General features: G+C 40.5%; 2 protein-coding genes across 5 annotated transcripts in view; one reads left to right on the top strand and one right to left on the bottom strand.

Moving 5' to 3' along the window:
* LOC107679673 (transmembrane protein 242) overlaps window positions 1-2,062 on the top strand; it is a 7,560-nt gene extending 5,498 nt beyond the window's left edge. For both annotated transcript variants that reach the window (XM_016475292.1, XM_016475291.1), the window contains exon 4: window positions 753-2,062. In XM_016475292.1, the coding sequence (XP_016330778.1) occupies window positions 753-866 (114 nt within the window). In that variant the 3' untranslated portion in view covers window positions 867-2,062. The remainder of the gene's footprint in view (window positions 1-752) is intronic.
* Window positions 2,063-3,655: 1,593 nt separating this feature from the next.
* LOC107679671 (AT-rich interactive domain-containing protein 1B-like) overlaps window positions 3,656-24,427 on the bottom strand; it is an 81,796-nt gene continuing 61,024 nt past the window's right edge. For 2 of the 3 annotated variants that reach the window (XM_016475287.1, XM_016475289.1), the window contains 15 exons: window positions 21,393-21,735; window positions 19,184-19,324; window positions 17,591-17,718; window positions 15,943-16,052; window positions 14,381-14,521; window positions 13,324-13,533; window positions 11,022-11,235; window positions 8,572-8,710; window positions 8,324-8,475; window positions 7,585-7,717; window positions 7,366-7,485; window positions 7,203-7,281; window positions 6,323-7,088; window positions 6,110-6,240; window positions 3,656-5,910 (listed from right to left, as the gene is read on the bottom strand). In XM_016475287.1, coding sequence (XP_016330773.1) covers window positions 4,159-5,910; window positions 6,110-6,240; window positions 6,323-7,088; window positions 7,203-7,281; window positions 7,366-7,485; window positions 7,585-7,717; window positions 8,324-8,475; window positions 8,572-8,710; window positions 11,022-11,235; window positions 13,324-13,533; window positions 14,381-14,521; window positions 15,943-16,052; window positions 17,591-17,718; window positions 19,184-19,324; window positions 21,393-21,735 — 4,559 coding nt within the window. In that variant the 3' untranslated portion in view covers window positions 3,656-4,158. The remainder of the gene's footprint in view (window positions 5,911-6,109; window positions 6,241-6,322; window positions 7,089-7,202; window positions 7,282-7,365; window positions 7,486-7,584; window positions 7,718-8,323; window positions 8,476-8,571; window positions 8,711-11,021; window positions 11,236-13,323; window positions 13,534-14,380; window positions 14,522-15,942; window positions 16,053-17,590; window positions 17,719-19,183; window positions 19,325-21,392; window positions 21,736-24,427) is intronic. The other variant, XM_016475288.1, reaches the window with a different exon arrangement.

Raw genomic sequence — 24,427 nt, 5'->3', positions numbered from 1 at the left:
TCTCCCAGCAGGACGAGACAAAAACAATAAAACCCATTACAAATGAGGCATTTGTTGCATCCAGTGGGGACATAATCACTGATTATAATGACTTATACTGTTTTTTTTATGCGTTGTGTTGTATCGCGCCGCATAAAACCATGTCTGCATTTGTGATCGGAGAAACAACAAATCCTTGCAAAGTTGGAACTGCCCCACTTTATAGAAACAGCCTTGTGCCACAGACGCATCAGGCTACTGGTTCAGGAAACAGTCCTCGTCCTCCATAAAATGCGCTGGACACATCTGAATATTTGGGTTGAAGTGTTCTAGAACAGTGTTGTAAATACAACTTAACCACTGATTTCTAGTCGTGTCCTCTTTTGGAAGGCCAAACAAAGTCTCCACAACATGGCGGCAACAGTGAGAATAAAAGTTACGCCTTCTTTCCTTGCGTGATCATTTGGGAGGTGTTATGCAAATCTTCCCACATAGTGAGGTAGACATGTGGGGGCATGTTAGAACGAGCCGTTTTAGGTAGGCGTGGTTGACTCTTAACTTTTATAAAGAATATCTCTTTGGATTTGAGACTTTAGTCTTTGCAACTTTACAGATCTTCTTTATGCACCAAGAGCTTGTAACACTCCAAAGAGAAAGGAAAAATTGAAATCGCATCATATGACCCCTTTAAATGCCATGTGCCCATTTTCACTTACTTACTTCTCACTATAATCTGCAGCTACTGTTTGATATAAATCATTTCTGTATTGCAGCGGAAGGAATTTCGTCAGAAAATGCAGTCCATTTTCCCCGCCATTCCCAAAAATGAAGAGGCTCAAGAGAATTCTGCTCCATTTGATTGGAATTCCATCTTCAAGTCAAAATGAGAAACAATTACAGTCTATTATCAAGAACGCACAGCCTTAACTGACTGACTGGAAAGATTATTTATCAGATGGTCAGTCTGGTTAAGTGTGAGGCAACCAGTCGGTTCAATCAGCCAATTTTAGATCCAGTATCAAGTTTGAGGTCACAGCACTGGAAAATGCCTCGATGAAGGCCTGGACAATTCAACATGGTTGTTTGTCTCAATTTCTTGTGCCACACTGGAATTTTCACAGCCTGAGCCACGAGACTTTGACTCTGCACTTGCAGTCACAAGTGTGGAAGTTTTATGTTTGTACGTACTGTACTATCTCAGTTATTTAATTAGCTTTTTTTTTTTTTGGCAACCATACTTTTGGCACATTTGTGTGGGCCTAGCAAATAATATTACTGCCCTTTGGCTGGTGGTGTTTATACATTAAATATCAAACTAAAGCAGCCACTGTGTTAAAGTGGCATCATGTGATGACAAGGTCTAATAAAAGCTTCAAGGGACAGAGGATGAAAACATGTGCCCTGCAGTGACTGAAGAACAGCTACAGAACGACAGCCTTGCATCAGTGTGCGTCAGTGAGCATTTTCTGTGCATTTAGGGTCGTGTAATCTGGTTAAACTGGATGTGACAGAAGCAGCACAGAGCACTGGATAGACAGGAAAAAAACGTTAACAAGAACCCATTAACCTTAACTGCCAGGAAACTCTGTCTTTTGCTTTTTAAATATTACAATATTGAGGATATACATGGTAAATTACATTTTTTTGGGCACTCTGACACGAAAAAAAAATAACAACACTGAAAAACGACGTTCACAGTGCTCGACCAAATTTCATGTACATTTACTTTTAACATGTGGAACATGTATAAAGACTTTATACTGAATAAACAATGGTCATCAAATCATATGGAACAAAAGGAGCTTACATAAAGAGTTGTACATATTTTTTGTTAAAATCATTAAGTCGTTTTGGGGTAACGTTCACATTGAATTACATTTATTCCATCAGACGTCTTTCAGTTAGCTTGTAATTTCCAAACTCTAAGGCCGTTAGAGGGAGCCACAGCTATCTCTGGCACACAGAACTCTATTATAGGTCACACAGGAACGTCTTTGGGGGCGTTCGTTCACACAGGACAAATTCTTGCATTCAACCCTCTACATTGCGAGTAAATCACTCGCATATGCGACTAAATCTTCACTCTGGCGACTACATGATGTCTAATATTAGCCAATGGCTAATAAATTCTCAGATTTTACTCGCCAGTGTGTGAGTTGGAGGCTAAGTATTACGTTTAGCAGATATATTTTCACTCCCAATTGCTAATAAATTCTCAGATTTTACTCACCAGTGTGTGAGTTGGAGGCTGAGTATAAGTTTAGCAGTTAGCACAGATATATTTTTACTCGTCGAACACACTGACTGAGCGCTTCAGAGTTTCACTCTCAGTCAAGTGATCTGTGCTATTTTTCAGTTCATCTCAATGGATGCGCAACGCACCTGTATTTAACGTACCGTAAACTCTAGTGTGAAAGCGCACGACTCGCCGTCACTGTCTCTCACACACACACAGAGAGAGAGAGAGAGAATTGACGCGCTACATATAAACAGTATTCTTTATTGTATTTTCTTGTCAAAATAACAGTAAGATTTCTAGCATGGACAGTCAGTTTTTAATTTTTTATCTGTTGCTATTTGATAGAATCCACAATGCCATGCATCTAAACAAGATGTTCAGGACCTCCGGCAGAAAAATACACCAACATTAAAGATCCAGCAGTATATTTCATTGTACACACAGGGTACTTTTTTACTCCAGTGTGCACCAAACCCATCATGAGTGTTTGCTGCTAAAAAGCAAATTTTTAGTTTTATCTGACCATAGAACCCAGTCCTGTTTGAAGTTCCAGTAGTGTCTGGCAAATTAATATGCTGGAGTAGAAAATCGTGCGATTAATTAGTTAATGTTTCGATTGACAGCACTAATATATACAGTATATAGTATTTCAGTCTGGCGAGTAAACTAAAAAAATTACTAGCCAATGGCGATTCAATCGCCAAGGTGTCCGTAGAGGGTTGTGCATCCTTCGGAACTGAACAGGTGCGTTTATGCGTTCCCATATACAGTTGCTAATATACATGCTCGATCCACTGGAGATGCTTTTTCAGCACCCAAATTCATCTGAATGGTCCACTGTTGTAAAGCCGGCTTTGCAGCGTTTCAAAATATGCATTTCAACTTCAACGGCATCTTGAAAGACACCAGTGCATCATCACAACCACCAAAGATGTCTGTTGGGCATGTGCACATATGACCAACAATTAAATAAAAATAGCGCAGATCAAATGCAAGAACCCACCCTGTGTGAACGGCCCCTTACATGTTTCAAGACTCTCCTCACCTGAAAACAATGACTTAATATTCATTTGCAAAATGTCAATAGCATGTAGCATAAACTACTCACTTTGTATAATACCACATCTCTTGGAGAAAAAAAAAATGTGAAAAGGGGCCCATTTAATGTACAGTTCTTATATACAAATCGACCGGTGGGTATAGAATAGAGAAGAGGGGTAACCAAAGCACTTTGAGTTTTGAGAGGTCCCTCTGTGGCTGCACTAATATGGAAGCAAGTCAGTTTAGAACCAACACTCGCTTGACCCTCAGATACTGGTGTGGTGAAACAGTGCAATACTGGTGGTCATTCACATTTCATCATCTCCCCTCTGAGCCAGCTAAATCTATTGCACAATGCTTTTTTCAGAGCTGTATACATGTATGTCTTAAAATCAGTTTTTTTTTTTTTTGTTCTTTGATCGCAACACATTGCAAGAGAAATTCTATCTACAACATGTCTCACAATTTAAATAAATCTGCATTCCCCGAATAAACAAAGTCCCACAAGAAAACAAACGAAACACTGCATTAAAAACATTCTGAGCAAAATACTCTAAAAACTAACGGTATCAGATGCCAACTTTGGTTAAAACAAATAAAAGAAAATACACATGAAACAAAACGGAACAAATAAAAAAGAATAGAAAACAAAACAAAGACCAAGTATTAAATATCTGTATTAAAATCATTTAAAAATCCAAAATGAAAACTGGGAAATGGGGCAGAGGAGCTATATATATTCTCTATATATTCATTTGTATGTAAAAACGATTTTTGTTTGTGTTCTTTCCCTTAAATAAAAATATAACATCGACAGTTCTGTGTGATCTCTGTGGCTCAGCTCAGCCTTACTGTACGTTCCCATGATGGCACTCTAGGCTCCTGCTCCTTTGTGCCTGTCACGAGCGGCCGAGCTTAAACAGTACCTCACACAGGATGGCCGCCACACCAGAGTTCAGCACGGAGGACAGCGAGATATCAAGAAGCCTGCTCTCGTAGAGCACAAACTCAGGCCTGTTCTCCTCCACTTGGGCCATGGCCAGCAGGGCTTTGGCGGCCCGGCACATCATGTTGATGCTGGGCGGCTCGGGATGGGTGGCGTGTCCCATGTGCAAGAGACTGTGAGGGCTCTGCTGATACTGTGCCATGGCAACACTGTCCTCTAGGAAATTTATCAAGGCTCCCACACTGCCCTTCTGCAGGGCAACGGCTCGGGCAGCTGTTGGGTCACCCTGTGCAAGATTGGAGAGAATGGCTACTGCCATCTCGCGGCACACCTGACTCTTTCGCTCACCAACATGCCGCACTAATGTGGCAAAGAGGCGCTCCTGTCTGCTAAAAGGGGGTGTGGCCAGCAGAAGGTCAACATTAGAGTCTTGGATGCTCAGTTTGCACAGACACTCCAGCACCAGCCTCTGCGGTGTGAGCGAGGAGAAGCCATTTGCCATGCAAAAGGGGTCCTGGGCCTCCGCCGAAGGGCACACCATCCAGTGGAGAAGCCCGTCCAGAATTGGAAGGCAGATACTTTCCGGATAGATAGACAGGTCTAGCTGTCCTGAAATGTTGGCAAGGGTGACCAAGGTGTTCTCGCGCAAGGCACCAAGGCAGTCCCACCACCATTCGTCCTTGCTGCAAGCCAGACCTCGCTCTTCCTCTCGCTGGTAGGTAGGTGGCATCCTTTTTCTTTTAGAGTGCTCATGGTGCAAAAGCACAAGTTTTCCAAGAATGAGCACTAAACCTGGGTGCTGAGCCAATTCGCTGTCACTGCCCGGGACAAAGGAGAGTCCACGAATGATATTGGACACACAGATGCAGCGCTTGGCCAACTCATCTTGCCAGCCCTCGGCTACTGAAAGAGGTGCTTCATCCCAGCATCGGGGCTCATCTTCCAGCAAAGTAATGCCGCTCTGTTTCTCTCTGCTGCGGAAGAGGAATGTCTGAGTTTCACCCTCTGATAGGAACCCTGGATGAGAACTTAGCATGTCATCCACAGTGGCTGTCAAGGTTTCCTCTGAGGGCCCTGGAAGTTCTCTTTTTAGTTCCTCTTCCCTCCCGTGCTCCTCTTCAACCGTTTCTTTTCCAGGAGCCCGTACACCTTCTTGATTCTTTGAAGGCTTCTGTTCTTCTTCCCTACGTCTCTCGAAATGGGTCTGGATGTGGGCAGTAGAGTCCCCTCCACCTGCCTTCCAATGCAGAAGCCCACTGGTGAACTCCCCGGCCAGGCCTAGCAGCTCTGATCGATCCTCCACACAATCAGCCACAGCCTCTCTCTCCTCAACTTTCACTGGGAGTTTGTCATACTTACTGGCTTGCTTGGGTCTGGGCTCCACTGGAGGACATGTTTCTTTACCAGTGTTCTTTTCGTCGGCCTTACCTTCTGCAGAGTCTTCCCTTTTCTCCATATTAAGTGCTGCTGCTGAGCTGCTGGGCTGAGGTTTCTCAGGCTCCACATCTAATCTCTCCACCTGTTCTGTATTGGATTGGCTTTTTAGGTCTTGATTGGAAGGTTGCTCTTTTTCTGTGGGTTCCGAACATGGACCAAGAAGAGTTTTCTGACCCTCTGTTCCGACTTCATATTCCTCAAGGATCCCGAAGATCTCTATTAAGCACCTTCTGAAATATTCAACAATGAGCTCCAAGAAACCAGGCAACTAGACAAGGAAAAGACACAAAACCCAATATTATCAATATATATAACCATTCATTATCAAAGTATATACACCAATCATTTCTCAGAAACTGCTATTAAAATACGACCACAAAATTTCAAAAGCATGTAAGACTTTTGCAATCATTTCCTGCCCTCTGAACCCAAGTCTTACAACACATTAGTGCCTGGTACACACTTACCTGAGATAAGCCAAAGGAAGACACTGTGTTGTCATCATATAGCAAGATGTTTATTGTGTCTAGGGCCCATGTGCTCTCAGCAAGCAAACCAGACTTCAGGGACATCATTACACGCCAAGCCTCTGGTGTGCCTTAAGATACATGAGCAGAGTTAGAACCTTGTCATAACCATACCATTTAGAAGTTGTTTATTACTGGAAGAGAACTTCTTACCAATTTCGTTGGATGTTAACCTTCGGCGGGGTTTAAGCTGAGGCTGCGTTCCCTCCACAGAGTCTAATGGGTAAGTGACCTCCCGATGGATTGCTGGGAAGCCTTGCCCAGGATGACCACCACTTTGAGAGTTTGGCATGGACCCTGGGCCACCCGGCTTTTGCATCTGCTTCATAGAGGCCATCATATGAGCCTTATTGGGTGACATAGAGCCACCCACAGACCGAGGGAATGGTGCAGGGCTCAGGACTCGAGAGATATGGTTTGGCATTGCTGGAGGAGATTGGTAGGAAGAAGGTGGTTGCCGGCTAGCCATGGGGGGCATGGAGCTGGCGGAGGACGAAGAGTGTGGTGGGTAGGGGGATTGACGCTGACCAGGCCACTGACTGTCCTGACTGGTCCTGACTTCTGGATCATCTCCACGGCTCATGGAGGTGTAGGGGGGCCCATGACCCTGCCGGCCGGGGTAAGGGTAACTCATGTCATGCCTGGTGTGCCACATGTTCCCCTGAGGCCCACCACTGGAGTTGGAGGATGGGGGTGGTCCACCACTCATCATGCTGTGCTGAGAAGGTCCCTGCCCACCTGGCTGCATGCGATCGCGTCCATATGGATAGGGGAACGGGCTTTGCATGGGCCTACGCTCTGGGTAACCATATTGGCTATACATGTCAGGCTGCTGGCCACTGTACTGCATACCATAGGCTTCACTCTCATGGCGCTTAGCAGGAGGGCCATACATCCCTTCCCCAGGCCGCTTATAACCCTGCAAGTAAATAAAGTTAAAATAGTGCAGTAATCACAAATATTTACCACAATGAAATGGAATGTCATCACAAACACAAAGAGGGATGAAATTTTATCATATTTGATGTCTGACCTGCTGTTGGGCATACATCCCATGTGCGCCATATGGCATACTGTGAGGGTACTGCTGCCCATAGCCTTCATGTCCATGTCTACAGTAAAACAGAAAATACTACACTATAGCTCTACACACCAAATACATTCTCATACACTAGTCAACAGCAGTCATTTCTTACCTCTGATGAGAGACGTATCTACTGCCTGAGAACATGCTGGGATCACTGTTGGAAAGCACCATGTTGTTCTGATTTCCAGGGGGGCCAATTCCCCCCTCTGGACCCATGACATGCTCTGGCCTGTGAACATAAACATTAAATAATGGTTGACATGCTGATTTTCATTTCTGCACTGCTTTTATCCAGTTAATAAACTGACTTTAAGATGTTCTGGCTTACCTCCTCTCAAAACCAGGGTTGTAGGAGTACTGGGGTCGTGGGCCCATACCCATGCCTGAGGGCGGTCCACGTGGATACATATCCTGCATGCTGCTGCCTGGCATCTGCCCTGGCATAAAGGGCTCAGAGCCACCTGAAAACAAATTAACACTTTAAACTGCAAGAAAAATAAAAAATTTGCAAAACTAAAAAAACATGAAAGAGTATTCACAACCCACAACATACTTCCAATGTCAGAATATTCTTTGAAACAGAACATTCAATGAGATAAAAATGTAGGACATAACTTTTATCCACTGGGTATTTTGTAGATTGTGAAAAGAGCTTGTTCCATATCAGAATGGAGCTAGACCTTTATCCCAGTTTGTAGATGTGTTAATATTGTTATACAAAAACAAAACGTTTTTGTAAACTAAAATAAAAACAATTTCTAACACAGACGGAAAAATGAAGCTGAACTACTAAATATTTTCATGGCTCCATTACAAATGGTAAAAGAAAAAGGGCTCGAGGCATGAAATTAATTCACTAATACTTTTATAGTAGTAAAGATTAAAAAGTAAACTAGGCCAATTTTGATTTCATGCTGGCTTTAACCTGCAGACACTAGATGGCAGCAGTGTCCAAGAAAATAATGAATATGCATCGCTTAAAAAAGGAAGACACGTGGAGACAGCAGTGAGCAGACAGAAGAAATGTGAAACCAGCCCCATATGCGGTAATTGTAATAGCAACACACCTTTCCTAGCAGCTCCATAGGGATCCTTACTGGTGTCAAACGGCATTCTAGAGGTGGCATCTCCACTGCCTCCTCCATGCATGGGGCCTCGCTTTTGAAAGGCTGGGTCACTGCTTTCAGAGAATGGATCTTGTACACTAACACCACTGTTTCTAAAGACGTGGTATAAAACAAGGACAACAAATCAATACGTAGACACACATACATGACTAACGGACATTAAAATATAATGCACCAATTTAGCCCACCTGCCAGTTGGCTGAGGGGTCACTTGTCCGTGGGGTGTGGTAGCTGGTGTTGGCGGCTTTAGGTCTCCTGGCATCTCTGTCATAGTGCTGCTGCCTGTAGATTGAGGAGTCTGCGGCCCTTGAAGAGAGCCTGAGTTTGCTGTTGGACAGAGCAGAAATGGAGTACATTATATGAAGGAATTATTACATGCATAAAAATGAGGATTCACTTTTAGGGTGAAAAGTAAGGCTTGGAAAAAAAAAACATTTAGCATTTTGATGCTTTCTTAAATTTGCAATGCAATAAATTCATATAAAGAGATCACAAATGCAGACATGGTTTTATGTTTACGCGGCGCGATGCAACGCAACGCGTAAAAAGACAGTACAAGTCATTATAATCAAAATAATGTTCTTTTTAGTAACATCATATGACCCCTTTAAATTATTGAATAATAAATTGAGATGCACTGAAAATATTTTTTAACTGCTTTGCAATTCCTGATTTAAAACTGATTCCAGTCATAATGAAATATTGCCTCAATTTAAATCATGTAAAAGCCTCATTAAAACATATAAAACAGCTTGTGTAATATTTTAAAATACCCTTTTTTGTTTTAAAAATAATATTCTGATTCTGCTTAAATTGTATTTTATAAATCTACAAGTAGATGACAATGTCCTAATCACTTCTTCCAAGCTCAAGGGAAAGAAACCAAAATCATACAATCCCCAGATTGCATTTCCATAATCCAATAACTAGTTATTAATTTCCATAGAAATGCAATGGCATAAAAGGACAGCATCCTAATAACGTCTGAAATTTCTACAGCTCAGTTGATGCAAAGTAATAAAACCAATTAGCATTTTCCTCCGCAGCTCAGAGCAGTAAAAGGTACTTCAAACGATTTCAGCGCGGGGAACAAAAAGAATCAGGGCAGAATTAAAGAACGAGGGAATGAAAGAGTGTCTGCTTTACATGTCCTTGATCTGCTTCCAGCCACAAAATCGTCTTTCAGCACTGAAAGTAAACAATACATGGTGCTATGCTGTAACACTTCCAGTCTGTGTGACCGCCAATGACCTTACGCATATTTTGAGAGTTGGAGAGGGCGGTAGAGAGAGAGAGAGAGAGAGAGAGGGGGAAAAAGTGCTGGCTCACTGGTCTGCATTGAGTGAGGGGTCAGGCTGAGGTCACTTTTGTTGTTATCCCACACTCCTCCCCCATTAATCTTCTCGGAGGGAATTCCTCCCCTGCTGTTTGACAGCTCTCTCTCTCTCTCTTCCTGTGGCATCATCAGTCATTAGCCTTAGGAAGAGGGGGGACGGGAATCCTTAAGCCAGCAGCTTGACAGCTCTCTTTCTCAGCCCTTCCCCCCGTCCGTCTCAGTTTGACTCAATCACCTGTCAGATATTTATAGCTCTGAATTCATTATAAGGCAGGCAGACCACAGCCACATGCGAGTGATGCCGATAAATCTAAGAATTGCATGAAAATATAATACTCCAGAACATCACTATTACATTTCATTGAGAATAAAGTAGAATTCCAAAAGAATTGTAAAGAATTTTTGCCCATGCAAATTTTGCCACCTTGCTGCTAGGGTGGTTGCCGGGGTGCTGCTGTGTGGTTGCTATGGTGTTTGGTTGATTATAATAAGCTTGCAAGCCATAGTGATGTTCGATTTGTGAACAAATACTGCCCACCTATGCAAGTTCAACTCGATTATTACCTAAATGATCATTTTAGCTCTGAAAATACCAAGAAACAGATGCTCTCTACAGAAATGTCCACGACTTTTCCAAATTTCCACAATTTCGGAATTATTTGCCTAACTTTCAAGGCATTGAAAATGTAAAATTTCTTGATATGTTCACATTTTCAAGAACTGGGGGAACTCTGTATGATATTCTGTTCTCTAGAAAACAGCTCAAGTCTATGGGATTGTTTTCCTTGTTTTGTTGTCCGTAACAGTAATAATCGAACAATTATCCTCAACAACCATGCAATTTGATGTATTACGTTAAAAAGGTTTGTCAAAGTTGAATAATAAAGCTAAAATAAAGTTGATTTCAGGGCGCTACAAGAATAAACTGTTCATCATAAAACACATAGTTCTGGTCCTTGATTATGATCCATTTGTGAAATACTCTATAAACACACCTGTGACCTAATTACATCAGTTATTCATCAATATATTTTGTTGCTGTGTATTTATTTTATGAAACTTTGCCAAATATATAGTATTTTTTTTATTAAAGCAATTAAACCACTAAACCTGTGCTTTTACAGTCATTTTGGAACAACTAAGGGGCTTTTAGCTCTGCTCCGTGTCGTGCCTAAAAACATCCCTTAGCTACTTTAAAATCACTGTAAACCATGAATTCTTGGGCTTTATTGCTTTAGTACATAAAACATGAAGCCTAGTTAACAGTGATTTTATAACAGTGGATACTGTAAAGTTCTTCACCAGGTGAGGGTGGCTGGATCTTGGCCTGATGTGGCTGCTTCTTGCTCTCTGCCACAGTGAACGCCTCAGGTGGGGGTTCCTCTCCGCGCTCCACCTTGCACTCATAGGCGAACAGGTATTGGATGTACTGCTTCTTGAGGGAACTGGCAGAGCTGCTGGATGTCCCCACATTCAGGTGGGTGGACAGCTCTTTCCATTTCTTGTTCTTATTTACCTGTTTGAGGAGAGATTTTCAATCAAAACCATTCAAGATGCAATCAACTCATAAGCAGTTCCGCCATCTAACCCTGTGAGCGATTCATGTGCCACCAGCGGTTTAACTTAACTAGGCGCTATTTGCATCTTAAAATCAATTCATTGTAATTGTTTTTTGCTTAAACATAGCTCTTTCCTATGTAAATGACGCTCATTATAGAATGCGCAGGATTCACAAACATCATCGATGTTAGCCAGACATAATTAGCATTGCGCTATTACCGCCCACACAATGCTGGTGGTAAACAAAAGCTTTATTTAAACCAGGGGTCTGTGCCAATACTGCAGAGGGTCTTCCACTTATTATTTGATCTCTTTGAAACTTGTTTTTTTTTCTAAAAACAAAATGCATTGGTTAATCTCAAAGCTAAAGCTAAAGAAATTAAAGTCCAGTTAAATGCTTCAGTGCCCCCGAAAATAAAATGCAACAGTAAATAGTACATTTAAAATGTAAAAAGTATATAAGTGTACATTAATAAAGTCTGGTTTAATGCCTTTGCCAGTTAAACATCATACATTATGTAAACAAGTTATTCACAAATGTGACCCTGGAGCACAAAACCAGTCTTAAATCACTGGGGTATATCTGTAGCAATAGCCAAAAATACATTGTATAGATTTTTCTTTTATGCCAAAAATCATTACGACATTAAGTAAAGATCATGTTCCATGAAGATATTTTGTAAATTTCCCACCGTAAATATATCAAAACTTAATTTTTGATTAGTAATATGCATTGCTAAGAATTCATTTGGACAACTTTAAAGGCGATTTTCTCAATGTTTTGATTTTTTTGCACCCTCAGATTCCAGATTTTCAAATAGTTGTATCTCGGCCAAATATTGTCCTATCCTAACAAACCATACAGCATTGGAAAGTTTACTTATTCAGCTTTCAGTTGATGTATAAATCTCAATTTTGAAAAATTGACACTTAAGACTTAAGGTCCAGGGTCACAAATATTAAAATTATTTCTGATTGGGATTAGTAGATAATTATTTTGTGTACAAGCTAATATTTCTCAAACTGATATTCATAAGATTTTACGATTTTTACATATGAGTTTACATTTAACAGTGTTAGTAAAATCTTAGTGTTTTAATGTGTGTAAAGATTAAATTTAACAGCATGAGAATTTATAATTAAATAGTCAAAATCAGCCAATATGGTACTTATACATTGTGCATCAATGATATAAATATGTGGTCACACTTTATTTTAATGTGTCCTTGTCACAATTTAATAACACACTGAGTAGTATTAATTAACATGTACTTACTATTACATATACATTTTAACACTCACAACCTGAGAAAGTTTGGAACCCCCTGATATATTCTTTGGGGAAGTCGTGGCCTAATGGTTAGAGTCGGACTCATAACCCAAGATTTCGGGTTCGAGTCTCGTACCGGCAGGGATTGTAGGTGGGGGGAGTGAATGTACAGCGCTCTCTCCCACCTTCAATACCACGACTGAGGTGCCCTTGAGCAAGGCACCAAACCCCCAACTGCTCCCCGGGTGCTGCAGCAAAAAAAAGATGGCTGCCCACTGCTCCGGGTGTGTGTTCACGGTGTGTGTGTTCACTGCTGTGTGTGTGCACTTTGGATGGGAAAAATGCAGAGCACTAATTTCGAGTATGGGTCACCATACTTGGCCACATGTCACGTCACTTTCTTTTTTTTTTCACTTTCATATAAAGGGAAGCAGCAGTCACTGGAGCCTGGCTAAGATTTGTATGTATTTATTTAAAAACAAAATGTAATTGTTCTTCCACCAACCTTGTGTGAGATGCAGGGTGCTAAAACAATGCAGACAGCAAGTGCAAAAAAAAAAAACACCATCAGCAGGTGCAATGCATTCTCGGTGAACCCCCCCCTCTGATTCTTTGATGTCTGTGATTGATGGTTGAGGCAGATATGAGAGGTTTCGCCATTCTTTAACATGCATTTCAAAGCTCTGCTCCTTTAAAACCCCAGCACGTTCACACAGCAGTACTCTCACAGAGCCCAAAAGAGCTGCGGCAACAGCCTTTCCGGACTTCACTCACCATAGCCAAGCCTCCGATTTCTCGAACGCAGAGGTAGAGGCGGCACAGATCCAGCGGCTTCTTGCCCACTGAAGGCAGGTTGTGGACAGGCGTGCCCCTCTCCTCCATGAAGGTGATGTAGCGATCCACCCATGCCCTCCTCTCCGGCTCACAGCCCATGTCGTACAGCCGTGTTATCTTCTCGTTTGTCATGTTCCCCGAGCTGTGCTTCTAGAGTGGATGGGTACAGAAGAGAGTAAGATATATCGCCACCGACACACCCCGTACGCGTTCTGTGAGCACATCATTCTTTGTCCTAAGAGTGTTATGTTATCCACATTGCTCAATAAGTCCCATTCTGACACCTACCTAGCGAGTAAAGTTACACTGCAGATTGTGATGCACTGAAACTGATACACTTTTTTAAGGCAGGCATGAGTATTGATGCATGGCACTGTTTGCTTGAACACTGCACGTGTGCTGTATGCTATCGATGGTATCATGTGTATGAGTGCAAGTAAACAAGCAGATGATTGCATTGATTTAGGGTGCACATGGATATTCTGAAAGCACAATTCTCACTGCTTAACAGATGCCTACAACAGGGTGCGTAGTGACAAAAGTTTTGGTTGCATGATGGAAGATCGTCACAAACTCTTTTCTTCTATGTTCTTGCGACGCACCATGTTCACTGAATCCAATGCATTTGCAATGTTAACCTCAACTCTGGCACAGAATGCAACATTTTAACTTGCCATTCTTTCAAGTCACCACATTGCCGAATATCGACACAAATCCTGTGAAAGGGCCTTAAAACTCACAAAATAATAATAATAATAATTTATGAGCAGTTTTAAAATAGCTTGCCCGACATTGGATTTTACTGAAAAGAAACTGGGGAGAGGACAACAAATCTTGTGGTAGCCACTTGAAAGTCACAATGAGAAAAACTCATTCCATCATATCTGAGGTCAAAACAGCTCACACCATCAAACAGGAGACCTAAATATCCACAGAAGAAGAAGAAGGAAAAGCAGGAAAATCAAGAGAAGATAGTAAAGGTGCATGAGGCACTTACAGGGCTGCTGGGGTTCTTTGGCCAGGCAGGGCTGCTAATGCTATCGCTGTCGTCCCCCTGATAAGAGGACAGACTAGCTGGGCTGGGGGACAGAGGGGACGGGGTGGGAGGCTGGGACACACACTGAGAGCCGTAGTTGTCCTGTGATGGAGAAAACATAGGGAAACCCACACACACGTTTAATGGAGGGACAGCTTTCAGATCACCTTTACTCCTCGTCCACCGAAATGATGCGTAATTCTCTTACAGAACCAAGCTCAAGTTTTTTACTAAAAGTAATTTTATTCAGCTTTATGCCATCACAAGCTGCATTTGATGTAATTACCGGTTGTTACATAAAAAAAATTAATACAAATTTATAGCAGGAAATTTACCAACAGCGTGATTGCTTTTATACAACAGCTCAAATAAATAACACTGAGTAGCATACATTTTCACAATATTGTCTACTTTGCTGTTGCATCTCCAAACAAATGATGTAATAATTTGCACTCTTATTTGCTATTATCAGTAGAGCTCAGCTGTTGTGGAAAACGTTTGAAGGCACTTCTGTTTATTGTGATGTTTTCTACACGTTTCATTAAAAGCCATGCTCTGCTCCCGAATGATGCCACGAGGTAAAAAAAAAAAGTATAGAGATTATTGTGAATCAGGATGAAAACAGAGGGAATTCTTTGAGAATTATTTAAGGTGACAGAACTACTTCCCTCTAATCAGTAAGGGGACAAAACAGAACATCAAGATGAATTACAGATGAAACAAAACCCCAGAAAAAAATGACATCCAGAAGCGAGAATGGAAAGATGAGTTCAGAGAGAACGCTCTGCTGGTGCGCCATATTTCAACCAATCAAACGAAAGCTGAACTTAATGACACAATAACGTTCTGATGAAAGTAAGGGCAATGACTTGGAAAGAACGAGTTATACAGAAGAAAATTGTGAAATAAGGTCTTCCAGAGCTTACAAGAGTTCTCATTGGGACACATGAGAGAATTATATTCCTTTGTTTACTGAATAACACGTTGAAATGGAACACTATTCAAGCACTTTCAGCACTCAATTTAGGGAGTATAAATAACAAAACGATCAATTAAAAAAACTACAAGCGTTAGGGTGTAAATATTTCCTCTGACGACAATTTGATTAAGATTCTTTGCAAAATTATCATGAAATCTGAAATTTGGTCACAATCTGATTCAATTTCAATTTAGAAAAAAAGTCAATGATTTTTATTTTCTGCTAGTGCTCCATCATGTTTGTGCTTGCAAATTGGGGATCTAAATTTGGTGGATTTTTGGTAATGGGTATTATTATAGTTATTAGACTATAACCAGCCTATATTTACATTTTATCACACCACTCCTTGTTAGGGCACAGTGTCAAGACCAAAGCAGATATGTTCACCTTTACTGAGCAGATATTAACAAAGTTATTGTTAAAGCAAAGGTCAGTGGTCATGCGTAGACTGCAAAAGAGAAGGTTTAGGAGTAGTGTTACAATTGATCTGTTAGCATCTTCTGAACATGTTCAATGAGTCAAAGGGAGAAGGATCTGTTCATACCTTTGGTTTAGGAGGCTCTGTGGTGGGTGTGCTGCCCTCCTCCTTGTGCTCAGCTCTCAGTTTGGGATCGGTGGGCATCATCATGCTGTCGCCTGAGCCTGTCACGGGCCCTACAGGAGATTCAGACACTGAGACTGCAACATCCAGAGATCTGCACAACATCTGATCAACACCCTCTAAACAAAGGTATATGTATGCATCTCTACTGTAACAGCACGTCTTAACTTGGTGCAATGCAAATTCCTAGCATCAAATATTACAGGTGCATCTCAATAAATTAGAATGTCGTGGAAAAGCCAAAATCACCACAATTAAAAGAACCAAAGACTTAAACTACTTCAGTCTGTGTGCATTGAATTTATTTAATACACGAGTTTCACAATTTGAGTTGAATTACTGAAATAAATGAACTTTTCCACGACATTCTAATTTATTGAGATGCACCTGTATGTCTAAAAATAAAATACTTTGTGAAACAGATTTATAGAATATTTTTGATATACTCTACAGCGCAAACTTTTAGAGTCAGTAAGCTTTTTTTAAAAGAAATTAATACTTTTACTCAGCAAGAATGCATAAAAGTGACCAAAAGTGACAAAGACATTTATAATGCTTTAAAGTGCCCCCATTATGGATTTTTGACAATTACCTTTAATGCAGTGCGTAACACAGCTCTAAGTGAATCAAAACATCCTGCCAAGTTTTAAATCTGAAAGTGCACCGTGTATAAAGTTACTGTCTCTCAAAAGAAAGAGTCGACTCTGAATCATTGAAATGAGTCGTTTTTAAAACGAATCCCAAGCCTTTCATGTTGACCTCAACATGAAACATTAGCATATTGCCCGCCCACTTGTTGGTCTGAATGAAAATGCTAATTCATTCTTTGCCACTAGGTGCAGCTTTTGGAGCGTAAAAGAGCTGTTTTCCCGGTAACGGCTATAAACAAAGCAGCACTGTGCTCACAAACGCTGCTTTATAATAAAGCAGACTTGAACTTGAACTTTATCAGGCATTACAGGCATGATGAAATGGAAATGAGACCAATCGGACCAATCACCGCCGATTAGCGTCACACAAAGGAGGGGTTTGGGAAAATGAATCATTAAACGAATCGTTTGGGAGTCGTTGAGCAAGTAAGGTAAAAATAAATGCATATTATAAGACAATGAAAGTGTTTTTTTGACGTTGCATGCATGTCAACTTGTTGTTGGGGACTCCCAAAACCAACATATGAACCTTTCATAACCCATAATAGGGGTACTTTAACATATTTATATTTCAAATAAATGCTGTTCTTTTGAATTTTCTAACCGCCAAAGAATCCTGAAAAAATGTATGTATTTTAATGTAAAATTTTGAGCACCAAATCAGCATATGCTGAAAAATTCAACTTTGCTTTTACAGGAATATATTACGTTTTAAAATATATTGAAATAGTTATTTGAAATTGTAATAATATTTGACAATATTAATGTTCTTACTATATTTTTAATCAAATACATTTCTTATGCTTAGTGAGCATAAAGAGACAAGAACATTCTTGCTGACACCAATCTATTGAGCTGTAGTGTAAAATGATTAAACATTCTTCAATTTCTTCATTAATGAAAAACTACATTCTTGTCGCATGAATAAGCTAAACATGCACCTGTGGGCATTGTGTTGTAGGACGGTCCTTGAGGGGTCATCCTGGCTGCGCTGTTGCTCGGTGGATGGTTGTAGGGGCCTCCAGGACCCATCCCAAACATGTGGGGCCCAGCCTGATACCCGCCTGGCCTATGGACAACAGCACACAAACATCAGGACACAAACAAAGCTGAAGAGCCTGTTTAATATGTGAAGAGTGCATTGGTAAGTTGTTAGTACACTTATTTTCTTTTCTTCTTTATTTTCTTCCAGCTGGCAAGCAACAAATATGCAGCGACAGCAGAGAGGGTTAAGACATTCACGATTAATACACAAAGGAAAAAGAAGTGATTCCTGTGTTGTCTATACGCCATGTTTCACTTTAAATAAGACGTTAAGTGTTAAATAAGAAACAATCCACATGTCTTCACGTATGACAACATTTTCTCCGACGAATATCTGCAGATCACACCTGAACTCTAACTAAAAACTGAACTTGGGTTGCACAATTATTCATTTTAATTAGAGTATATGGCGTTATGCGATCATTAAAATGGGTGTGACCCAAAGCACACTTGAAGTGTTTTTACACTACTCAATTTCAATCTAAGAACAAAATATGATCCAAGTCCACTTTTAAATCCAGACAACAGGAAATAAGTGGGCTAAACAAACTTAGTTTGGAGACAAACATTTACACACACACTGTCGAACACGAGAGCTGCTGTTTCAATAAAAATAGTTTCAGTTTGATTATATCTTAAAGGACAAGTACACACAAAAATCAGTCCATGTTGCTCCAAACTCATATGCTGATATATTTTTCAAGGAAGATGCAAGCAAATTTTTGAAACATCTTCACAGCTCTTTTCTGCTATCTACGTCTTGTGACTTTTTCATGTGATAACTTCATGTGAAAACAGACCAAAATGTAAGTCATTATTCAATGAAAATATTCCCTTCTGCAACAGCTCCCAAATCCTATTGTCCATTTCTCAACGTGTGAGAACCAATGCCGTTTTGGCAGATATGACATCAAACCTGTGACACGATGTGCTTGTAAATGTGCCAATTTTAGATTTCAGATCAACAGAGGCCAGCTGTTCAGTTAAAATGTATGGTTGCTGCATGCTTTTAAAGACATGGAAATTAGTGCAAAAGTCATACAGTACTTTATGGTTTTTTAAGGTTCTTTAAGGTTTTTTTAATGGAAAAGAGCTGTGTACACATTCTTCAAAAATTCCCCTTTTGTGTTCCACATTGAAAAAAATAACAGCATACAGGTTTGCAAAGACACATGAACTGTGAATTTCTATTTTTTGTTGAACTATTCCTTTTAAACTTGCAGTCTTCCTCTTTCACTTCACTTTAACTCTTAGCTATACAAGCTGCTTCTTCAGTTCTCCAACCTACTGAACGTTCTCTCCAGAGGATGCTTCTCCTGTCTGTGTAAAAACTAGGATTAACTTTCTTAAATGCTCAGAATACAACACAGCCATGGTGGAGGAAAAAGGAGAGGTGAATGCAGAGCGCTTGGCTTGTGTCGTTTCTAGCGGATGCGAGCAGACTCAAGCAGAGCAAAGCCATCCAGCCAGGGGTCCGAGCTTGAACCTACCCATACAGCTCAGCGTGAGGCTGCCCCTGGCCTTGCCCAGAACTGTAGTGAGGGTGATGGGGGTGAGGGATAGGGAAGGAGGCTAGCCGTCCCCCGGGCCCAGCCAGGCCGGGGTATACAGGGGACCTGCCAAAGGGAGGCCTGAAGCAGGGGGAAGAGCATAACAGTCTCCTTGGTGCCTGTTCACTTTCAACAGAAATGACAACTCAAAGGTGTACTGAGTAATTCCATGTTTGGCCCTGTCCCAAATGCAGCCTTCAGCATTATTTGGTGACATATTGCAAAATAGACTGTTGAATAGTAGCCAACCAGTGAGGCATAGGCAAAATGACATATTGAACATGCATAAAAGTTACAAAGGGGGACCATTCTGAATCATGATGCTTCAGGAAGGTATGGTGAATATGACAACTTAATAATCATGTGAGTTAATCTGAATAAATGTGACCCTGGACAACAAAACCAGTCAGTCATAAGGGTCAATTTGTTGAAATTGAGATTTGTACATCATCTGAAAGCTGAATAAATAAGATTTCCATTGATGTATGGTTTGTTAGGATAGGACAATATTTGGCCGAGATGCAACTATTTGAAAATCTGGAATCTGAGGGGCAAAAAAATCAAAATACTGAGAAAATCACCTTTAAAGATGTCCAAATTAAGTTCTTAGCAACTCATATTACTAATCAAAAATTAAGTTTTGATATATTTACGGTAGGAAATTTACAAAATATCTTCATGGAACATGATCTTTACTTAATATCCTAATGATTTTTGGCATAAAAGAAAAATCGATAATTTTGACCCATACAATCTTTTTTTGGATATTGCTAAAAATATACCCCAGCGACTTAAGACTGGTTTTGTGGTCCAGGGTCACAAATGTCATTAAATGGACAGTTCACCCAAAAAAGTTCCAAACCTGTATGAGATTCTTTCCTGTATGAATCACCATTAACCTGTATTTTTTTCATCCTATGGAAATCACTGGGAACCAGCAACTGTTTGGTTTCCCACATTTTTCAAAATATCTTCTTTTATGCTCAACAGAAGAAAGAAATTAATACGGGTTTGGAACAACGTCAGTGTGGGCAAATAATTACATAAATTCCATTTTTGAGTGAACTATCCCTTTAACAGTGGAACAAAATCAGTCCATACACATTTGCTGTTCTCTCTCCACTCTTGCCTCACATGAGAACATGTTCCTCTCATTGAAACTCCAGGAAAACAAATAAAAGAGAAATCAATATTACCAACCTCCAATGAAAAGGTGGGGAATGCCATCATGCAGTATTTAGACATTTTAATTCATTCTTAAACGACAAATTGCAATGAATAGTAATAATTAAACATGAAATAATGGATAAATAAACAAAACTGTCATATTAAGTTTGATTATGCCTGTATTTAATGTGTCATGGTTGTATTTAATATCAATTGCTTGCTTGTTTTTATGAAAACATTTGTTTTTTGAATACATAATGAATAATTTCTGTTTGTTTATCTGTTTATCAAGTTAACCAAGCTACAGTGTTTTTGTCAAAAAACAAACAACAAAATCTAGGCAACAGCTGGCATTATTTTAATTAAATTAACAGTGACCGTGAGCAGAGAGCTTACATAATTGGTTATGATAAAGCTCCTGATAAAAACTTAAACAGAAACAGAATCGGTATCAGGTGACAAGAAATCAGTATTGGCTCTAACAATCTAAATGGAGAACCCCGAATTATATTGATTGTATTTGTCCAAAAAATAAATATATATATTTCGTAAGGTGTAAAACACTTTATTTGGTTTGAGTTTTTTTTCATTACCGACCAGATTTCCCCAAATGGAATTAATTTACTCTTAAGCCAAAAAAGAAAAACATTTTTATCTTCATTTTTTAGGATAGTTTACACAAAAAAAATAAACCTGTATGACTGTTTCTTCTCTGGAACATAAAAGAAGATATTTTGAGAACTGTCTCAGTGATTGTGATTTCAATGGTAGTCAATGGTAACCAAATCTGTTTGGTTACCAACATTCTTCAAAACACCTTCATTTGTGTTTCACAGGAGAAAGAAAACCATACTAGTATGGAACAACATGAGGGCGAATAAATCATGACAGAATTTTCATTTTTGGTTGAACTATCCCTTTAACTATTTATGCATCCTAGACCAAACAAGCAGGAGGGCACTTAATTATGGCTCTGATTTACCTGGGCTGTCCAGAGGGGACTGGGTTCTGCTGGGCAGATGTAGGGCCACTCTCGTGGGGCTTGCGACTGACGTTGGGAGGAGGTGGACCCATCCCAGGGCCAGCAGACTGAGGCATGTTGGGAGACGTTGGAGCCACACTGCTGGAGCCTGCTGGGTACGGCCGGCCGCCAGCTGCATGCCCTGGTCCTCGAGCCGTGGTCATAGAGCCACAGGGTTGCCCTGGACCCTGCCCATGCATTGGACTGCTGGCATTCATGCCAAGACTGTTGCCCATGCCTGGGCCGGGGCCACTGTAGTTGGCACCTGGTGCTCCGCCATAGTTAGGAGGGCGTGGGTAGTTACCTAGAGATAAAGAAGACTAATGTAAAAGCCCTAATAACATTTAATAACATCTAATAACAAGTGCAACTCAGGAAACATTAGAAAATACAAAAATGCCTGACCCCTTTGAGTTAAAAATAGTTCTACTTTCTAACAAAACATGTCTCAAGACCCCTGCACTCTGCTACTTTCCATCATATTTGCTTCCTCTAGGAGGTGAAAAAAACATCCTGTGTGTGTTTCCAAACAATCTTAACCCAGAAATAGCATTTACAATGTCATCTATGTTGCAATGTTTCTCAATTTTCAAATCTTGATTTTGGCCAATTTAGAGTTTGAATCCCTTAATGAATGGATTGTATTGTATTGTATTATATTGTATTGTATATTTTGATGTACTAGATGGTGCAAAAGGAGAACATGGATGGTAGTCACACTTTTACAGTCAAAATTGCTTAAATATAAAAAATAAAAAAAAAACCTGATTGGAATACTTGAAAAATATTCAGTGAGCCATATGTAGTTTTATGTTGACACTCTTGGGAGCTTCATAAAGTAAGTCACAATGTAATGGATATTCATAAAATTATCTCATTTTGCATTCCACAGAAGAACGTAATACACATTTGAAACAACATGAGAGTGCGTAAATAATGACAGAATGTTCATTTTTGGAAAAAGTAAATAGGGTCCATTTCCATCTCATGTTGACTTTTGAAGGCAAGTCTAAATTCTGCATACATCGTTCTTTTCGTTCTCTGTTCCTTCTCAGGCAGTCAAATTATCAGACTTTGTGGGAGAGCACTGGAAGACAGTGAAGTCTGGACACATTTCAGCCAAATTGACATTCTTCAAAACTAGTGTGGGACCAAAGCCCCAGCAGGCCATCAGAAAGCCCGTTGTTAATGAAGTATGTCTCCTCAAGACATGTTTCAAGAGCAACCGTCTGAGGACATTCAGCCTGACACCCACTGGACGTCAAGTTTCTCAGGGGACGAGACATCATGTTCACCACGTGAAGTTCAGTCTAATGTGCTGATGTGCATAATGGGCATAAATTTAATCGTGCCCAGATCGCCGCTTGGCAAGAAGAGTTTGCCAAGCAGCATTTCAGTCACAATTAGAACTGGGATTTCCACTCTTCAAGCTGTCGAAACGTTGAGATCTCTGGCTCATTCGGGTTTCAAGAGTTCCCCATGGAAATCAGAGTCTTGGCATGTTTTCCTCTTTCCCAGTGTAAAAAAAGGACTAAAAATGTATTCCAAAATCACATGAAGCAGGTTGGGGGATGCTGGCTTTTTGCCCCCGTTCTGTAGTTACACTGAATCGAGACCCTTAACAAGCTCCTTCACGGTGGGAAGGACAGGCACTCCAGCCTGCAAGGATGTAGACGTGGACCTGGAGCAATGCCAATTACACAGAAATGCCGTACTGCTGTCAGACACTCTGTGGTGACTTTCCTCCAGCCCTGTTAATCCCAACATTCCCTCAGGTGAAAAATAGGGAAAGGTGCCATGAATGTGAAGGATGCAGCCGGCTGCCCTTCTGACAGTGCTGTGAGCGATGCATAGATGACAGAGGGTTTGGGACATGGGAACACAATTTGATGCCTACTAGGAGTTAAAAAGATGTGTATCTCACCTTGTTTCAATGACCCCCATGTTTCTGTAATTCAGCTACACAAAATGCCAAAAGCTTGTTCTGACACAACAGGACTCAAAGGTTTCCCACTTTCCCTGCCTTCGACTCAATTCACATCAACAACTAAGCTTCGAGCCAAAGACAATTCTCTGTTTAAAGGGAATATATCACGGAAAAGGGGATTTTCCTTGCTCGTTTGAAACTTTGCATATCAAATACACTTTAAATTCTTCATAAGCCCAGTCTTATGCTAAAATGCTTTTATTTCGAAGGTTCACCCTCTAACAGGACAATGACACTAACCACACAGACGAGACAAGAGGGCTTAGGAACGACTGTGTGAATGCCCTTGATTGGCCCAGCAAGAGCCAGACTTGAACCAAATCGTACATCTCTCAAGCAACCTGAAAAAGGCTGTTCGTCGATGGTCTCCATCCAACCTGAGAGAGCTTGAGAGGATCTTCAGTGAAGAATGACAGAAAACCCCAAATCCAGGTGTGCAAAGCTTGTCGCCTCATAACCACAAAGACTTGAGGTTGTAATCGCTTCAAAAAGTACTTCAAATAAGAACTGTGTATGCAATGTGTATGCAATGTGATATTCTCAGTTTTCTCTTTGTAATAATTTTGCAAAGTTATCACAAAAAGGCATTTCATTGTCATTATTTGGGGTTTGGAGATTGATGTGGGAAAAAAAATGTAAAAAATACTTTCTGAATGCACTGCATGGCAGTCAATGTTTATGCCAGCTGATTTTTCAGCAGATTTTCAATCATAAGCCTCATTTACATAGTTGATGGAGAATCAGATCTCAGCAGGGGAGCCTTAACAGCTGCAATGACTCAACTCCCTGCTGAGTTAATGGCCTTACTGACTTGAAATCAACTTCTGTCTCGTTCAAAATTAATGTTCATTTGGTGGGACGATCATTTGGCCACGGCAGTGACCAATGAGCTTCTGAAGAAGCAACAAGCCATTGTTCTGCTTAAAGGGGTCATATGATGCTTTTTTAAAGATCATTATTTTGTGTATTTGGTGTAACAGAATATGTTGACATGCTTTAATGTTCAAAA

Source organism: Sinocyclocheilus anshuiensis, unplaced genomic scaffold, assembly GCF_001515605.1.
Source record: "Sinocyclocheilus anshuiensis isolate Anshui unplaced genomic scaffold, SAMN03320099.WGS_v1.1 scaffold280, whole genome shotgun sequence".
Taxonomy (NCBI): domain Eukaryota; kingdom Metazoa; phylum Chordata; class Actinopteri; order Cypriniformes; family Cyprinidae; genus Sinocyclocheilus; species Sinocyclocheilus anshuiensis.
Note: the sequence above shows the minus strand (reverse complement) of the source record. Positions and strands in the feature narration are given on the sequence as shown.